This window comes from Dendropsophus ebraccatus, chromosome 2, assembly GCF_027789765.1.
Source record: "Dendropsophus ebraccatus isolate aDenEbr1 chromosome 2, aDenEbr1.pat, whole genome shotgun sequence".
NCBI lineage: Eukaryota > Metazoa > Chordata > Amphibia > Anura > Hylidae > Dendropsophus > Dendropsophus ebraccatus.
This window is the reverse complement of record NC_091455.1, coordinates 127,672,028-127,690,685: the sequence shown is the minus strand read 5'-3', so window position 1 is coordinate 127,690,685 and position 18,658 is coordinate 127,672,028. Positions and strand designations below refer to the sequence as shown.

General features: G+C 41.9%; 1 protein-coding gene across 2 annotated transcripts in view; it reads right to left on the bottom strand.

The window, feature by feature from the left end:
- Window positions 1-277: 277 nt before the first annotated feature.
- The window catches only part of COL15A1 (collagen type XV alpha 1 chain), a 226,451-nt gene continuing 208,070 nt past the window's right edge, over window positions 278-18,658 (bottom strand). For both annotated transcript variants that reach the window (XM_069958271.1, XM_069958272.1), the window contains 7 exons: window positions 14,140-14,201; window positions 12,981-13,109; window positions 11,253-11,312; window positions 10,047-10,106; window positions 7,295-7,480; window positions 5,999-6,114; window positions 278-1,308 (listed from right to left, as the gene is read on the bottom strand). In XM_069958271.1, the coding sequence (XP_069814372.1) occupies window positions 1,095-1,308; window positions 5,999-6,114; window positions 7,295-7,480; window positions 10,047-10,106; window positions 11,253-11,312; window positions 12,981-13,109; window positions 14,140-14,201 (827 nt within the window). In that variant the 3' untranslated portion in view covers window positions 278-1,094. The remainder of the gene's footprint in view (window positions 1,309-5,998; window positions 6,115-7,294; window positions 7,481-10,046; window positions 10,107-11,252; window positions 11,313-12,980; window positions 13,110-14,139; window positions 14,202-18,658) is intronic.

Here is an 18,658-nt window from a genome sequence, read left to right as displayed (position 1 = left end):
TATTGTGGTCCTCATATTGCAACCAAAACCAGGAGTGGATTAAAAACACAGAAAGGCTATGTTCACACAATGGTGAAATTGAGTGGATGGCCGCCATTTAATGGCAAATATTTGCTGTTATTATAAAACATTATTTTGAAATAATGGCCGTTTATTGAAATAATGGCCGTTATTTACTGTTATATGGCGGCCATCCACTCAATTTCAACATTGTGTGAACAGAGCCTTTCTGTGTTTTTAATCCACTCCTGGTTTTGGTTGCAATATGAGGACCACAATACTGACTGAAATATGCGTAGTGTGAACCCAACCTAAAACAGATTCAATTGACTCATAATAGGATCTCTTAGGTTCCTCTTGGGGTTTCGGTATTTGAGATAGTATGAATATTGCTGCATAATGCACTATTCTGGCTTACCAGGACCCCTAATACAAAGGGAAAGACAGTAATGTGAAATAAGTCTTATAAGACTTAAAATGTACTCAAAATAAATGAATATGCAAATGTGTATCATAAACTCAATTAACATAGCTGTTGTGTATATACAGTACATTAGGGCTGTATGTTTGTTCTGTATATACTTCCTTATTAGTTCTACAGCAACTTTGTAAACACTCAAAAGCTTATCTTTCAAACCCTTGTTTTTTTATAGTGCACTGTAGGGGTAACCAGTAGAATATATTGTCACAAAGGTAGGAAAACTAAAGACATGCAGTTCAATAAGTATTTGTAAAGATTTGTTTTGCACCCTCTTTTATGCTTCTTTTTAATTGTACATTCAAACATTCAGTTTTTAGAAGAAAACGTCACCCTCACTTGAATACTTAGGAATTAAATTGCAGTGTATTGGGCTATATAGTTTTCTAGCCCATGGCAAAAAAACACTACCTGATCTTCTATCAATCTAAAATTCCTTCTTAAAAGTAGCACCAAAATACAGACTGGAATCTATGTTCCACCACAATTCTGTATACAATAAATGAGGTATGTTTTCTTTGGCTATAAAAGTGTGCAATTTGTTAAAAAGTTCAATATTTACATTGGGAATTTCAGTGTCTTCTTAATTTATTTCTTTTCCTTCTGTTAGGATTTTTTATTTCCTTACTTCCACGTTATGGCTGTTTTCGATACATAGCACAATAAATTTATTAGAGCAGCTGTAAGATTTCTGATCTATTAGCTTTCCACTTCGAAGTGAAGATGCCTGTCCGCTGACTGCCATATCTGCTGTTCTCCACGCCTCACAGTAATTGTGGACCAGTCGAATGCCATTCTGACTTGAGCCATGCCACAGTATTTTTTGAGGCCTGTTAAAAGTAAAACAGCAAAAAAATATTAATATATCTAAAGGTCTTTTATAAAATGTTATCTTTCTAGTTGACCAAGTCTTGGTTTACAAGTACTGAAAGTAAACCTGTCAGGTCTGTGGGAACTCACAAAGTAGTCCTGGGATCTGACATGTCAGGAGAACAGTGTTCTGATGCTGTTCTCCTCTGCAATTCCGCCAAAATGTGTTTTATTCACTGCAATGGCAACTATATTTTCCAGTCATGGCCTCACCCCTACCATCTCTGTGACTGTTAATCACCTGCCATGACTGGAAAATACAGTCTACAGGCCTAAGTGAATACAAATTCAGGAGGAGTGCTCAGGAGAATAATGCCAGAACACTGTTTGCCTGACCTGCCAGGTCCTAGGGCCGGTTTGTGAAGCTCCTTAGAGCTAATATTTACTGTTAAATGCTAAAAAAAAAATGGGAATAGCATTTCCCCAGATGGTGAAAATTGCTTTGTCCACTAAATGTGTGCCAAAGCCAGAGAAGTTACATGTACTTATATATCATTTTGTAACTCAACTAGGATATTATTAGTATTATTTATTTTTTAAGCAATCAGTGATTCCAGAATGCTGTACATATGATAATGGGTTGACGCATAGAACGTAACATACACAATGTAACATAAAATCAAGGAAAAAAAAACAATGAATAAAGTAAAATGACAGACAAGGGGAGAGAAGACCCCGCCCGTGAGGGTTTACAGTTTGCAAATGGCTGAAATGTCAGAGCTCTGGTAGTGGAAGGGGTTGCAATTAGGGATGGTCCGAACCTGGTTCGGGTCGGGTTCGTACCCGAACCCTCGGAAATTATTCCCGCTGTCTGCCCTCCACCTGCACGGAATCTGATGCTAAGTGTTCGGGTTCAGACCATCCTAGTTGCAATCCAAAAAAATGAGTGGTACCTTTTGAGGAAAGAAAAACCCTTTAAGAACAACCCATTTGAGGGAATCATTGAATTTGTTTTTAACCTTTTTTGTAAACAAGGTCTTTAATTTTTTTTCTTATCCTATATTATATTCTATGCAAATATTTTAACACTTTTTTTTTTTGCATGATGATTGGGGGTTTAGGATTTTCTCACAACCAAACCAAAATATTTTTAATTAAAATTTTAACCACTTAAAGACCAAGCTAGCAACACTGCAATTTAACACTGAGGTTTTATTGCCGAAAAATACAACTCATACCTTAACATCTCTTTTCTAGTAAAAGAATAAAACAACAACAACATAGCTTTCAGTTATACAAGCAACTTTGTACAATGGTCCATAAAGTTACAATATTAATTGGTTCCAAATATTGTAGACCTGTTGACTCATTATTACTCTTGGCTCACCATTTCCAAGAATTTAAGAATCTATGTCTCAGCTAATGGTGCGTTTACACAGGCAGATTTATCTGACCAATTTTGGAAGCCAAAGCCAGGAATGGATTTGAAAAGAGGAGAAATCACAATCTTTTCTATATGGCCTGTTCTCTATTTATAGTCTGTTCCTGGTTTTGGCCTTAAAAATCTGTCAAATAAATCTGTCTGTGTAAACACACCATAAGTCTCAGCAGTAAACCTTCCGGTTTCCTAAAACCCTTACCAAGTCTAGACTCTCCCTGGTAACACACAGTATTGCCTTTACTTTGCTCTGTCCACTAGAATATGTGCAGGCAGCTCTCTTTGATTTAAAGGGCCAATGTGTCTCTCCATACTCTTTCTCAAGCTAACCTGGCTCTCCATTACCTATTTAAGGCTGTTTTTTTCCATGCCAACTTGCCTGAGTCTCATTCATTTCCTGTGTTCCTGAGCAAAGGGTTTGTTCCTGTATCTACTATTTCGTGTATCCTTGAGCATGGGATGGGAGTTATTCTCCAGCATGGAGCTCACTGTGGACAATATCCTTCTGTCACCCACCACCTGCACTGGTTCGAGGGGGCTCCCCAGGACAGAGCTGGCCCTTTAACTACGGAGAGGTAAAGATTTGAAAGCTGATTCAATGTTCTACTCCCCCAGCAGGCCACTCCAAAGAAGATGGCTTTTGCCACTACAGAGTTAAAAATGGCCCTAAAACTCTATATACTGCCAGGAGTAGGTTGAAGCTAGCAGGATGTCAGGGAGCGTGGACAGGAATGTATCCATTTATTTTTTTCATTGTGTTCCATTTGCTCTTCCATCCTTCTCCTTGGTCTTTCACTGTATCTTGAGAATTTAACCTTATTACACATCCAATTGCTTTCCTGTTTTTTAGGAGTAAGATCAGAACTAAATAGAACAAATGTATTATTTGTGATTTCTGTGCCACCAGGGAGACTGTCAGGAAAATTGATACTTGTCCCTATGATAGAACTTAGTTGTCGGAGCTTGGGAGTGAGGAAATACACTATAACCATCTGGTTTATTGGTTTAGTAGAATTGATGTGGCATATTAAAAGGGTATTCCCCCCAAAATTATTTTTGCATTAATACGCTGCCCACCCGTAGCTTTCCATCTTTCCAATATAAACTTATTACGGATTCTGCACAGTTTTGCTGTTATCCAGCTGCATTCACCCTCATGGATTGCATAGAATCATCAGACCTCAGTCCACTCCGACACGCTCCCTGCTCCTGGCCCGCACCCTCCGAGACGGCATCACGTGTCCTCCTTCTCTTCAATGGGCCGGGTTAGCGCTTCTAACCGAGCCAAACTGAAGTGAAGGAGGACGGCGGTGGCTGCTGTTAGAGAGGGAGACAGTGATCAGTGAAGCTGTCACTGTCTCCTCTAACAGCAGCCACCCCAGTCACCGGTACCGTGTGTGCCCCCAGCCCCAGAGCTCACCCCCTGACTGTGACCCCTCGCTGGCGGCACCCTGTCACCCTTGTCACCCGCAGCACCCTGCGCAATTCCCCCCCCCCCCCCGTGGCTCACTGTCCCCCGTCTACCCCTCGATCGCGGCACCCGCCACCCGTGCTGCTCGCCCGCGGCACAGCCGCTGCGCTTACCGGCGCCACCGCGGCTCACAGTCCCCCCCCCCCCCCCGTCCGTCTGTCACTGGCGATGCTGGCCCGGCGGTGCCGCTTACCGGCGGCACCCCTCCCCCCCCCCCCCCATCGTCTGTCACTCACTTGCTGTCAGCCGCTCGGCCGCGGCGCTTACCGGCGGCCCCGCGGCTCACTGTGCTCCTGTCACCTGCGGCTGGGCCGCGCTGTCACTCTCGATTGGCGGCGGCATCCTCCTCCCGTCACCCGTGGCTCACTGTCCCCCCGGTTCACCTGCGGCTCCATCACCTCCGTGACCGTGGCCCCGTCAACCACCCCCCACCGGCACCCGCATCTGACTGTTACCCGCAACCCGACAGCTCCCCCCGTCACCCGCGGCTCACTGTACTCCCCCCCCCCCCCCCCGCCCGTCACCCGCGGCTCCATCACCTCCATGAGCGCGGCCCCGTCAGCCCCCCCACCCGTCTCTTACTGTCAGCCGCGGCCCACTAGCGTACGCCCGCGGCGCCGCGGCTCATCTCAGCTCTGCTATGCCATCACCATCTCAGCTCTGCTATGCCATCACCATCTCAGCTCTGCTATGCCATCACCATCTCAGCTCTGCTATGCCATCACCATCTCAGCTCTGCTATGCCATCACCATCTCAGCTCTGCTATGCTATCACCATCTCAGCTCTGCTATGCCATCACCATCTCAGCTCTGCTATGCCATCACCATCTCAGCTCTGCTATGCCATCACAATCTCAGCTCTGCTATGCCATCACCATCTCAGCTCTGCTATGCCCTTACCATCTCAGCTCTGCTATGCCATCACCATCTCAGCTCTGCTGCACCATCTCACCATCTCAGCTCTGCTATGCCGCCATCATCATCTCAGCTCTGCTACTTCATCATCAAACATAAGCATTGCATGATGGGAAATGTAGTTTCCTATCTTGATTATAGACCATGTTTTAGAAAAACTTGTAACTCAGGAACGGCAGCAGCTAGAAAGATAGGAGACGGCTCAAAATACTCGGGGAGACTTGTTGAGTAAGAATAGCTAGGTTTGGGGGCATTACATTTTTTTTGCTTCTGGGGGGAATACCCCTTTAAAGGTTGATATAGCATCAGCATAATTCATCACTTAAAGGGTCACTGCCATGATGCAGTCACTTGTGCTCTCCTCAGTTTGGTGTGGTGAGACACAGCTCACATGTTGTTTAGGGTTTTAAGGGTTTGCTGAGGCAACTGTTTGATGCCCGGCAAGTACTATGCATGAAACCTAATAATTAGAATAGGGCCTGTGTATGAAAGTCACTGGGATTGGGACAGTGGGCAACCAGATACCACTCACTGTATCTTTCCAAGCTAAATTGTGGAGAGCAGGTCTGATCACATCATGGCAGTGGCCCTTTAAAGGTGAATATATATTTCTGCATGACACAGTTGATGCATATATATATATATATATATATATATATATATATATACACACACACACACGTTTAGTTGTTTTTTTTTACATTGAATAACCCTTTGCAATGTCCTTGACATAGGATAAGCTGTACAAGCAGTAACAGCTAGCTGTAGCTTTTTATATGCATAATAGCATTTAAAAGGTCACAATCAAATATACTTTTTTTTTTCCCCTAAAAGATGAACTGAGAAACTTTTCCTTTTATTTAAAATAGTAAAGTATGAAACCTACCAGGTTGAATCAGTCAAAACATTTCTTCCATCAAAAGAATAGATTGGAATTTGAGCATTAAAACGCCCCCCATTTCCAGAAAATATAGATTCCCAGCTTTCAAAAAGAACTTCACCCTAACAGAATAAAACACGGATGTTATGAGTAACACAAATATAGAAAAGAACAATGTCTAAATCTAATGAAACTTAACATTCCAGGTTATAGGGAATAAAGAATTCTTGTTTTAGGAATGCAACATTACAAAATTGTATTATTACTGGCACAACAGAAAATTATTAGATTCAATTGGAAATGTGGTTATTTATACTGTGAGGCTATGTTCACACAACGTATATTTTTGTAAAAGTATGGCTGTTGTTGCCGATTGCAACAACGGCTGTACTTTTTACGAAAATATACGTTGCCTTGTCTTCTATGGAATCCCGGCCGGAGCGTATACACATAGTGTACACTCCGGCCAGGATCTCTTGCAGTGCCATAGAATACTGACATGTCAGTTTTCTGCGGCCGCTATTCAGTGAATATCGGCTGCAGAAAACCGTGTCAGTGTACACTATGGAGCAGTGAGCAGTGGGGAGTTCTGATGTGGGAGCGCACGGATGCGCCCACATCAGAACTCTACGGCCCTAAAGATCATCCGCCCGGTACTGCAGTACCAGCCAGGATGATTTTTTTTAGAGACCATCCGTTCCATGACCCGGTCAGGTCACGGAATGGCCGGTCTCTTATGTAGTCAGCATATGGTCTGAGAAAGGTTATTCGTACTTAATTACGCACTTTTCAGTAGTTAATTTTTTTAAAATAGCTTGTTATACCTTTGTAGAGCTTTAAACCTGGGATTCAATCCTTAGGCTGTGGTGAGGTATGCACACAGAAAAACCAGTAGTGGTTTACTGTGAGTTTTTCAATCTGTTCAGCAAGCACAGGTAAAGCATATAAAACATGGTGTTTTATTGATACTTGCTGCAAAAACACAACTTTCATGCGCTAGACTACTACCACAAATCCGCAATGTGTGGACCCAGCCTTATATTAATGAGGTTTTGCAAGGCTTTTGCCTAGGGGCACAGGAGGACAAAGAAAAGAAACTATACATACCCATCTTGATACCCCTGGCCCAGCGCTGCTGCCATTCTAGAGTAACTCATTGTCAAAATGGACACTCTGCATGGAACGCTACAGCTAATCACTGGCTTCAGTGGTCTTGTGCATTTGTTCTCATGTTGAGTGTATACTTTATTGGTTGATTAGGCATTTGGCATAGCAGTTTAGACATACAGATATTTTTCTTACCTTTAAATTGACAATAGGGAGGTTGAATCTATCTGCTCTTCTCACTATACTGTGAAGATCTTGGAGGTGCGAAGAGAGAAAAGCTCGGTAGGTGGACGTTAAACCAACTGCACGAGCCTGCTGAAAGCATTGTAAATCAGCACGCACATCACCTGCAAAGGGGGAGTTCAAAGCCACAAGGTGCAGCTAAAAAAAATAAAAAAAAGATACATTATTGACAAAAGTTTAAACATTTTACATTTAAAATGTTATTTTCCATAAACCTTTTTTATTTTATTTTGGCACACGTTGCCCTAATAAGAACTTTTCTGTTGTATTTCACAAGGTGCACACATTTCATTCTAAATTCTGAATTCTCATGTTGTCATTTGTAATGTTATAGTTGTGAGTGAATGTGCAGATCTGTGATCTGAATATGCTGTTGTTTTCTGGGTTGTATTTACTTCTCATGCTGCCCTAGGCACTAAGGCTAAATACTACTTTGTTTTTTTTTTTAGGTTTTTTTTTCTTCATCTGGCATTGTTTTTTGGAGGCACTCAGCTTGCATTTTTATGGGAAGCATTTAGCTGGTATTACTTATATAGGGCACTCTGCCGGTAGTTATGGGGGGAACTCTTCTAGTGGTGTTTTAAAGGACACTGCATAATTTATTTATGGATGTTCCTCTCTCTCTTATTTATGTTGGCTGTGCCATTGACTATGTTGTGGGGGCAACATTTAGCTGGTACTGTTTATAGAGGTTATTTTGTCTTTATGATAATGGGGGACGTTTGTTTGTTTTTGTTTTTTTATGGGGGACTCTTTGTTTTAGGGGTTAATGGCCGTTCAGCTCGCATTTTTTTTTCCAGACGCTTTGACCAGTAAGGAAGCATCCATACTCATAACAGCACCGCTGCTCGCGTCTGTGGACTGTGGACCCTGGTTTGGCAGTGCCAACTGCTTTGTCTTTGTTTCTGGAGAGTGTTCTTTCTGACTGTTTTTGAAGGCGGAAAAACCCTTGCATGTCTGCAAATATTTTATAGTGGTCTGCAGTCTTTTAAGCAAGATATCTATTCTATCCCATTTACCATACTAAGGCTTCCCTCAGGCATGAATTTTGCACTGCATTTTTTTGGGCTGGAAAAAAAAAATACTATGAAAAGCATGCCAGCAGTTTTTCTGCTTTTTGGCATTTTTTCCTTTTTTTGTGTGTTTTGTGCTGAGTAGGCAATCCATCATCCAAGTCATGATGTCGCTGTAGCCGGGGATCCCAAAGCCTGACGGGGGGTCCCAGAGCAGTGAGACAGTGCTTAAGGGGCACAGGGAGATGTAAGTTAAAGGGGTACTGTGTGCCAGCTTACTTAGAAGAAGAGCTCAACTGCCGGAAATCTGACGAGGGAGTCTCTTCCTTTAGGCTAATCTCCTCTTCAAAGCAATTTACCGAGACATAAAGCTACAAAGCCTGAAACCCACATCACAATAGGTGACTCGGTTGCGAGGTCTGTGCAGCCGCCCTGGGAGCCCAATCAGCAAAAATCTGCTGATTGGTTCTCTTTAATAGCTAGTTGTCCTCGACATCATATCTGTAACGACTATTCCACTGGACTAAAGCTTTAATACAGTACGTCAGATTGTGAGCTGCACACCTGGCAAGTACTGATGCTAGGCTTAATAAGGTACATTTAGTAAGCCTGGCTTACAGTATGTCTCTAATAAAGAGTGTCATATTGTTATGGTGTGCAACCACTGAGAAATATGGTACCACAATGTCTTAAACAATGTCACTTTAACACCACTGAACTTTTATCAATTGCACTAAATAAGACTTGTCCTGTGTTTTTGCTGACATAAAAATGGTACACACTATTTTTTCATTTCAAGTAAACAAAAAATGTAGCATGATTGTACTGCCACATCGTCTATATTTTGAGATTCCTGATGCCTTATATAATGGTCAAGGGTAGTAAAGGTTTGTCTACCAATAACTTTATTCTACATCTAAAGGGGTCTGAATAACAAGATCATTTATCTTTATATCGGTTAGAAATCATGTGATGTGTTGCTTCTCTTAAATTTCACTAGTTTCACAATAAAATTCTGGCGGCTCACCCCCATTGTGGCTCATGCCATACAATTTATTGAAGCTCCCATCACCCTCTTAACTAAGCTAAAATCTTATGGCAGTTCTGGTGGTACACAGAGTGTACACCACTGTTAATATGGCCTGTGGTTAGCATATCTTTTCACTAGTATCCCAACATATATTAGTGATTTATATCCTAAATAGAGATGAGCAAGCCGGGTTCGAGTCCATCCGAACTCGAATGAACGGCATTTGCTTAGCGGGGGCTGCTGAACTTGGATATAGCTCTAAGGTTGTCTGGAAAACATGGATACAGCCAATGACTATATCCATGATTTCCACATAACCTTAGGGCTTTATCCAACTTCAGCAGCCACAGCTAATCAAATGCCGAAAGTTCAGGTTCGGATCGACTCGAGCATGCTCAAGGTTCACTCATCTCTAATCCTAAACATAGGAGGAGATTTATCAAACTGGTGTAAAGTAGAATTGTCTTAGTTGCCCCTAGCAACCAATCAGATTTCACCTTTCAATTTCCAAAGAATCTGTGAGGAATGAAAAGTGGAATCTGATTGGTTGGTAGGAGCAACTAAGACAATTCTACTTTACACTTCTACTATAGTGTTTCCAAGCGAATGAGGTTGCATTGGTTGAAATTTTAAACTGTAGCAAAACAATAACAATACTCACATTTGGTGTCCCATAGTCTGGGCTTATACCTGGAGTCAGGGCAGGAAATGGTTGATACCCCTGTAAAGAAGATGGGCCATAGATTAGATGTGTGTTGTGCTATGTGTTGTGGGGACAGCACCCTTGTTACAGACATAAATCTTCTTATCTGTCTGTGATGTGTGCTTAGATTCAATAGATAAAGCAGTTAATTTTGGCAGATGAACTTTTCTACAGTATTAACAGTTGTATTATAAAATCAGTGCAAGCAGTGATGTAGCTGCCATGTAAGCAGACCATGCAACTGCTATAGGTCCAGTGCTCCCAGGAGGACCATAAAACTACTGGAACATCTCACTTCTCAAAATAGCCCATGCAGATGCTGAGAGTGTCAGCTGTATATAACTGGCTGTACAGATTACCAGACGTCAGGGGGCCTGAGTGTTCTGCTACCGATCTGTGTGTAGATGACCTGGTGACCTCTTCTCTCTCCTTATACTGTCCCCTGCCTCACACTTACAGTACCTAACATAAATAATGGTGTGGGCTCCCTTATATATCTAAAGAGATCAGAAGTAGCATGTTTCCTGTGTTTTCAGAGGTCCTGCTGCTGTCTACAGCTGCTGTCAGTGTTTACTGGGGTTATTTATTGGAGGAGAGTCAGGTGGGACTTAAGAGGCAAGCAATATGAAGTAGGTAAGAAATATCCTGTGTACAGGAAGTGTAATATACATTATATTAGTGCAAAAGACTTCCTACATGTGTAGATGTGCAAAAGCCTGTTGGTGTATGTAGAAGTACAGTATGTGTAAAAATGTGTGCCAATGGGTGTAAAAGAATGTTTTTATGTGTGTAAATGTGTGCTTTTGTGTAAAGTATGTGCATAAAGGTATGCTTGTATGTATGTTAAAAAATGAAAAGCACATGTGAGTCTGCAAGTTGACGTTGTATTTAAATGCCTGACTGTGTGTAAAACCATGCATGTCTATGTATAAGCATGGTACTCTTAAGAAGACGCTGGGGAACGTGGACAGGTAATGTATAATCATTATTTCACACTTTTAAAGCAAGGACTGCACGGACATCGCTAATGATCTCTGTGCAGGCATTGCTGCGTGACTGTCGAGCTGTGTAATAGGCCGATATAGCAGATCAACACTCATTTACTGTACTAATCGAGCGGTGTAACATGGTCCTTAGTGACAGAGGATTAGATTTAGCACTTACATGGCCAGAGATTGCAGGTGGTGGTGGGCTATCAGCAGGAAGAGAAATCAAGTCACCAAGCTGCAAAATGAAAAATAGTTATAACATAAGCAAAATACATTTCTTAAGACATCGTGGGTGATCTGGCCGTCTGATCTTTAGATCATCCCCCCAGTTTTTTTGTTTTGAATACAGACACGGGTACACACTCGTGACTCATGAATACTTTCTCTGGTGGCTTCATAGAGATTGAATGGAGCCATCGGAGAGATCCGATTACAGCACTTGCCTATTTCCGGTGGCTCCATAGGAATGAATAGAGCAACGGTTCATGTGTAGATATCAGCGAACCTCGAGCATGCTCAAGCCCATCCAAACCCGATCGTTCGGCACATGATTAGCGGTGGCTGCTGAAGTTGGATAAAGCCCTAAGGCTATGTGGAAATCATGGATATAGTCATTGGCTGTATCCATGTTTTCCAAACAACCTTCGAGCTTTATCCAACTTCAGCAGCCCCCGCTAATCAAATGCTGAACGATTGGGTTCGGATGGACTCAAGCATGTCCAAGCTCCTATAGATGGAGCGAAACGTTGCTGTTTTTCCTGTGTGCATTTTTATGGAATAAATTATTCACTGATTTCTTCACTACAAGCCTGGAGTGCTGCGGTCATTTACTACTATATATCTCTCTGTTTATATCTCCATCTTCATCCCCCCCCTCCTCCTCGTTAGAAGTCTATAGGAAGCTGTATCCTACTACTTCACTGAAATTAGATGTCTTGAGAAGGATTTATTTGAGTTTTCAAACTGAAAAATGTGTTTAAGATGTAGTGGGAGCAGAAAAGTAGCCAACTAAGCAGATAAAGAGGCATATTTCTCTAATAAGATATATCACAAAATGTCTTATATGTGCTGTTAGTGTATGCAAGTTTTGCAGAATTGACCATGACCATTTTAGTTACTATCATCTTCTACATAAGTGAATGATAGAATGAGGTAAGATAATAGGTAAAACAAGATAATAAAATAAGATCATTTCTATACAAAAGCCAAGTCAAATTCAGACATAACATCTATCTATCCACAATCTGTTTTTGACTAATTTTTATTTCTGCTCCCATGTCCAGATCTTGATCTATAGAAGTTTATTTATATAAACTTATTGCATGTTGTGCAGAAAAGTTTGGATAGTGGCGGGTCCCATTAAGTGTTAGGGACTTAAATGGCCCATTTTTTGGCTAGTTTATGCCTAAAATAATCCGCTGTTGTTTTTTTCCCTTCCCAAAGGGAGTGTTAAATTGGGCAGCAGTTATAAGCAAAAATTGTAAAAAAAAAAGAAAAACACCTGAAAAAGTAAAACTCGTCTTACTTGTAAAATTAGCTCCAAAACACACTAGTGGAAATAAACAAGAACTGTGAAACCAAAAATTGGTTTTGCCCACAGCAACCAGTGACAGTTTGTGTTTCATTTCTTAACAAGTCCTGGTAAAATTAAATTTTAGCTCTGATGAACATAACCAGACAGTTTTTTTCCCCACAGTTTTTTTTTTATTTTCCCCACTGTGAGACAATAACCATAACCTTATAATGTGGTGCAATGCAGAGGAAATATACATTGCCATAAGGAGTCTGTGAGTCTCCATACAAGCTCTGTACATAAAATCTGCTATGTACATTAGGCCTAAGTGAAAGCCAAACTATGTTCATTTAACTACAGAATTTTCTTAACAATGCAATGTTACTGTACCTGGACTTTTCTCCACCCCCCTCGAACTCGAACATAAACTTCACTGCTCTCTGTCAGATAAATCATGGTGCCTTCTGATACTAAATGTGTTCTTTGCAGCATATCATCAATGTTTTTTGTTGCTGTTGCCTAGGAAAAGTAAATAAAAAATAATTATATAAAAATCTATAAGAAACATGTATAAAGAAAATCAAAATAAAAATTTGATAAGTAAATTAATCAAGGATGGTAAAACATTGCAAGCTGCAAGCAGTGTTCTGACATACAGCGTGTCCGGCGATCTGGCGGCACTAGTAACACACCAGAACTGCTTTGAACTGTGCTATTGAAATGAATGTGATCCGTTCCCCTCCAGCTCTTTTCTCCTGCACCAAAAAGAAATACTGATGGGTTGCCGGGTGAATGTAAACCTGGCCTTAGTGAAATATATCTATATATACAGAGGACTGCAGAAACTACAGTAGATAGCAGCACCATTCTGCTCTTAATAAAACCCTGAAAATTGTTACATGAAGGGAAAGATGAAAAAGCTTCTGTTCTGTCTTCATACAATACTATTGTTTTCTTTCAGATTGAAAAGAAATGTGTAATTTAATTGTCTTTTATGATTTGTTCTGAAAGATTTTGCTTTTATTCCTTTCTCTGTTAACTGTTAGTCCATATACAGTACTACAGTATAGTTAGGTCACCTCATAATGCACTTTATATAGGAATATGGAATCGTTTACCCACATTATTCAAAGTGGTCCAGCTTACATCAGTATCCCCATTTCCCATTTGTGTATATAAGGTGTAGAGATGAGCGAACCTCGATCCATAGGAATGAATAGAGCAACGGGTCATGTGTAGAGATGAGCGAACCTCAAGCATGCCCGAGTCCATTTGAACCCGAACTTTCGGCATTTGATTAGCGGTGGCTGCTGAAGTTGGATAAAGCCCTAAGGCTATGTGGAAAACATGGATATAGTCATTGGCTGTATCCATGTTTACCAGACAACCTTTAGAGCTTTATCCAAGTTCAGCAGCCCCCGCTAATCAAATGCCGAACGTTTGGGTTTGGATGGACTCGAACCCGAACCCGAACCCGGTTCGCTCATCTCTAATAGGATGTATTTTCTTATAAAACAAAATGATATGTAAAAAATATCAGTGGAAATACCAGATTTCTGGATCCTGGAATTCCTGGTTGACCTGGTGGTCCTGGTGGTCCCGGAATGGCTACTGTTAAAAAGACAGAAATTATAAAATATCCTTATATGTAAGAGTCTATTAAAAACATGTAGAAACTGCAAACAATGTTAGACAGTGATGTAGCCAGTATATAAAATTATACTTATGCTTAATAATAATTATATTAAAGGGGAACTATCAGCAGGTTAGACAAATCTAACCCTCTGATATTTCCCTACTACGCAGGAGGCGCCGAGGTGGAAGGTGAGTCTCTTCATCCCATGCACTTAGTCATTCACTCCACAGTCTGGTAAGGCCGTTTGGCGCACTGCTCCGGCCCCATAGCTCCAATCCACCCTGGCTGGCCCGTCCCTTTTAATGATCGTCAATGGAGCAGATTGGGTGGATTGTTGTTAGAGGGTTAAGGAGTGAACTACTAACTGCATGGGAACTGCACCGAGGATAAAGCTAAGAGACATACATACATCCTTGGCACCTGCTGCGCAATAGGGACATATCAGCAGGTTAGATGAGTCTAACCTGCTGATAGTTCTCCTTTAATACACATCAGTGATTTGAAAAAGGAAAACAACCAGTATGTCGGGCATTTACTGTATATCAGCCAACTGAAAAACATTGTGCTGAGGATAAGTCAGGTAGGGTCAAGATATCAATGTGGTCAGCATTAAGAGAGCCAGGGAATTGCATTTATCTAAAGTAACTTTAGCTGAAGTGGTGAGTTTTAAAAAGTGTTTGGTGTAAATAAAACTTGGTACACTAGGTAAAGCAATTATCAGATCCCAGACATGGTTGCATCATCATTATGACAGAAACATTTGAAAGGTCAAGGCCTCAAGTCCATATTTATATGTAGCTTGGACAAGTCAAGTCAAAGGCAGAGATACAATTAAGCTGCCACCCTTTCTTCAAATGTAGAATAAAATACTGTATCACTGTAGCATTGAGTTTATTAACCCTTTCCCAACCAAAGTATGTATATTTATGTCCCGGTAGAAGCCATATATATATTTCATATAGATTCAACAAGTCCAGAGCTGTACAAGGAATTGCATCACACAAATTAGGCCTTTTTTCTCAATTGGGTTCAATAATACATTTCTCTATCTTAGATAAAATGTACACAGACATGCTGGGGCAAATCTCACCAGAAGCCAATTAACATACTCAGCAAAAAAAGCAAATCGGAAAAATCCAAATAAGTATCTTTATGAAGTGTAACAGGATGGGGCCATGTTCACATGGTGTAAGACACTGTCCGTTTCGTGGCCATGGCCGGGTCACGGAACAGGCCGTGTCAGAGAAGATTATCCTGGTGGGTAGTGCAGTACCGGCCAGATGATCTTCACTGCTGCTGAATTCGGATGTGGCGCATCCATGCGCATCCGCATCCGAATTCACCACGGCCGCTAATTCAATGAATATCGGACGCAGAAAACTGACATGTCCTGACATGTGCCGCTAGGGATCCCGGCTGGAGTGTATACTATGTGTATACACTCCGGCCAGGATTCCCTTAGCCTACAGCACAATGTAGGTTAAGTAGTAATCACGGCCGTTGTTGCAGATTTTAAACAACGATTACTACTGTACTTACATTGTGCTGTAGGCTAAGGGAATCCCGGCTGGAGTGTATACAAGGCCCTTTTCTGGTTTGGCCGGTGGCAGCAGAAGAGATAGCAATCAAAGTGGGTGGAAGTGGTGGGACATGGGGTCGTTGTAGGGGTGATCCTTACAGGCTTGGACAAAGGTTGCAGCTCCCAATAAGACCGAGGGGTCAGGTGAATAAAAGCAAGGCTATTATTGTGGAAACGATCCTTTAAAGTTCCAGCTCCACGGCATTCATTAGCAGTGATGAGCAAACATGTTCTTAAAGAGAACCTATCACCTGAAATTAACTGTCCCTACAATAAAAGATTCTCTCTCCCTAAGTCTATTCCTGAAGATACAGACTGCCTTTGCAGTCTGTATCTTATACTTTTACCTAATCCTGTATATCGGATCAGTAAGGCTGGGCGCGGCCATATTGATGACGTCACAGTGGTGTGTTCCAGCGCTGGAACGCAAGGGACGTAATCAAAATGGTGCCCGGCTTTACTGCACCGCTACAGAGGAGTGGGTAAAGTCTAAGATACAGACTGCAAAGGGAGTCTGTATCTTAATGAAGTTTATTTCTGAAGATACAGACTGCCTGTGCAGTCTGTATCTTATACTTTACCCAGTCCTCTGTAGCGGTGCAGTAAAGCCGGGCGCCATCTTGATTACTTCCTTTGCGTTCCAGCGCTGGAACGCACCACTGTGACGTCATCAAGATGGCCGCGCCCGGCCTCACTGCTCCGCTATACAGGATTAGGTAAAAGTATAAGATACAGACTGCACAGGCAGTCTGTATCTTCAGGAATAAACTAATAGGCCCAGTAAGGACAGACATACACAGCGATCTCGCACTGTATAGCACAAGATCACTGTGTATTCACAGAGCGGCGGCAAAGGCTCATGGGAGCCCTTTCCACCGCTCGGCATGCCAGGAGCTTCCTGTCGCGCGCCGACTCTTTTGAAAAGACAGTGAAGGGAAACGTGAATATATTAAAAACCGCGCTAAAAAAGTAATTATATTTTCAAAAATAGTTTAAAATGTACATTTAATTAAATGGAGCAATAAAAAAAAAAAAAAAAAACAATCGGCCGTGATTGGTTCTCTTTAAATGTTCGCACCAACATGGCGCTAATTGCAAGTGTTCATGATCACGAACAATTTGTTTGATGAGCGGAATGGTTATAACGATCATTTTAAAACATATTTTAACATGCAAACGTTTATCTTGTGATATTTCCTCCCACCAATTTAAAAGAGCCAATGAATGCGTGGGGAGGGAAGGGCACATCAGGTAATGTAGTAGCCATATTTACTACTGGCATTACTGTGATTGGCTGTACGATTGGAGTCATTGTGTACATGCTCTAAAAACGTGACTCTGAGGCAAATTTTCTCACATTCTTTCCTGATTCTTGTGTCGTTCAATAAGGAGAGTGAAACGAGCAGGGACAACATCTGAATTTAGATGAGCAGCAATATTCACAGTGGTTGTTAGTCAGTGTAGGGAGGGAGAGCTGACCAAGTAGGGTTTAGAACGTTGTGAAATTGGCAGTGTAGGGAGGGTGACAGAAACCAGCATTTTGTCACTATATGGATTTATTTCTTAACCCTGTAGGGACCAGGCGTCCATCATATACCATCATATCCATTATCTTCACAATGTATTTCAGTTCTCCGAGGCCAAAAGGGGAGGCTTGCTGGGACATCTTGACTTGCTGAGCTGACTGTACACTGCGGCCTAGCATTCCTTGCGCATATTGCATGATACATGTATGCATGTCATTGCGCATATACGCACAGACGAATAAAAGATATGCTAATGCTACGCACCTCACAATTGCTCCACTATTATGTATTTTACGCTTTGCACCTGATAATCTGTACGCAATGTACGCTTCTACTGTATGTTTGTTATTTGTTCGTGAATGTTTGGTGAACACGAATCGAACCAATCACAATATTTTTTATGTTTGTGTTCGAAACTGAACATCGCAATGTTCGCTTATGACTATTCAGTAGTCAATTCCAGAGACAGCAATCATCTGTGCTCCGTTTGTCCGAAGCTTTCTGGCGGATGGTCTACTAAAGGTGACTTGCGGCAAAGACACAACAGGAGATGGGGCTGAGAAAACTCCCCCTGGACTCTTTTCTCGAGGAATTCGAGGACAGTCAGCATTTGGAAGGCATCATTGAAACTCCAGGGTTGCTAGGCCCAAAAGCAGCCAAGAGGGCCAGGCAGGGGAATCTCCTTACAAAGCAACGGGATCAAAAGGCATGCCACTGGAGGAGGACAGCCCAAATGTGAAATCTGGGAGCACAGGCATTGTCGTCATCATCAGGGGATGGAGATGTGTTTCTTCCACCAAGCCAGCATCAGGTCCCAAGCACAACTCTTGGTTCCAGAGGCAAAAGGATACACCAAGGGGTACACCATCAGCTAGTAGGCAGACTAGCATTCAGGAAGGCCGCAGCACTCAAGAGCAGTGAGCAATACACCTGCTTCAAAGATCTATCCACTGCGGTCGGAGTTGTAGCAGTTTTTTCCTCTTGGTGGCGGCAAAGACCATCATACTATATACACTATATGTCATCATAAAGTGGGTCGCCATTGGGTTCAAACCCAGGTACAACTTCTATGCCGCAGCATATGGAAAGCCACCACCCACTTTAAGAACCCTTTAAGAACCCATGCCACTTCTTGCTCATGACCACCAACAGCTGAGACTACCATCGCGCAACCCCATCAGAGGGAAAACATGGCCACTGCTGACACAGTTGCTATCTGAAGCCATCACAATAAGACAGCACTACGACAGTACCCACCCTAGGGGCATTTAAGGGATTGTTTTCTTTTCAGGAACAAGTTTTCTTGTAATGGTGCCTTTCAATGTAC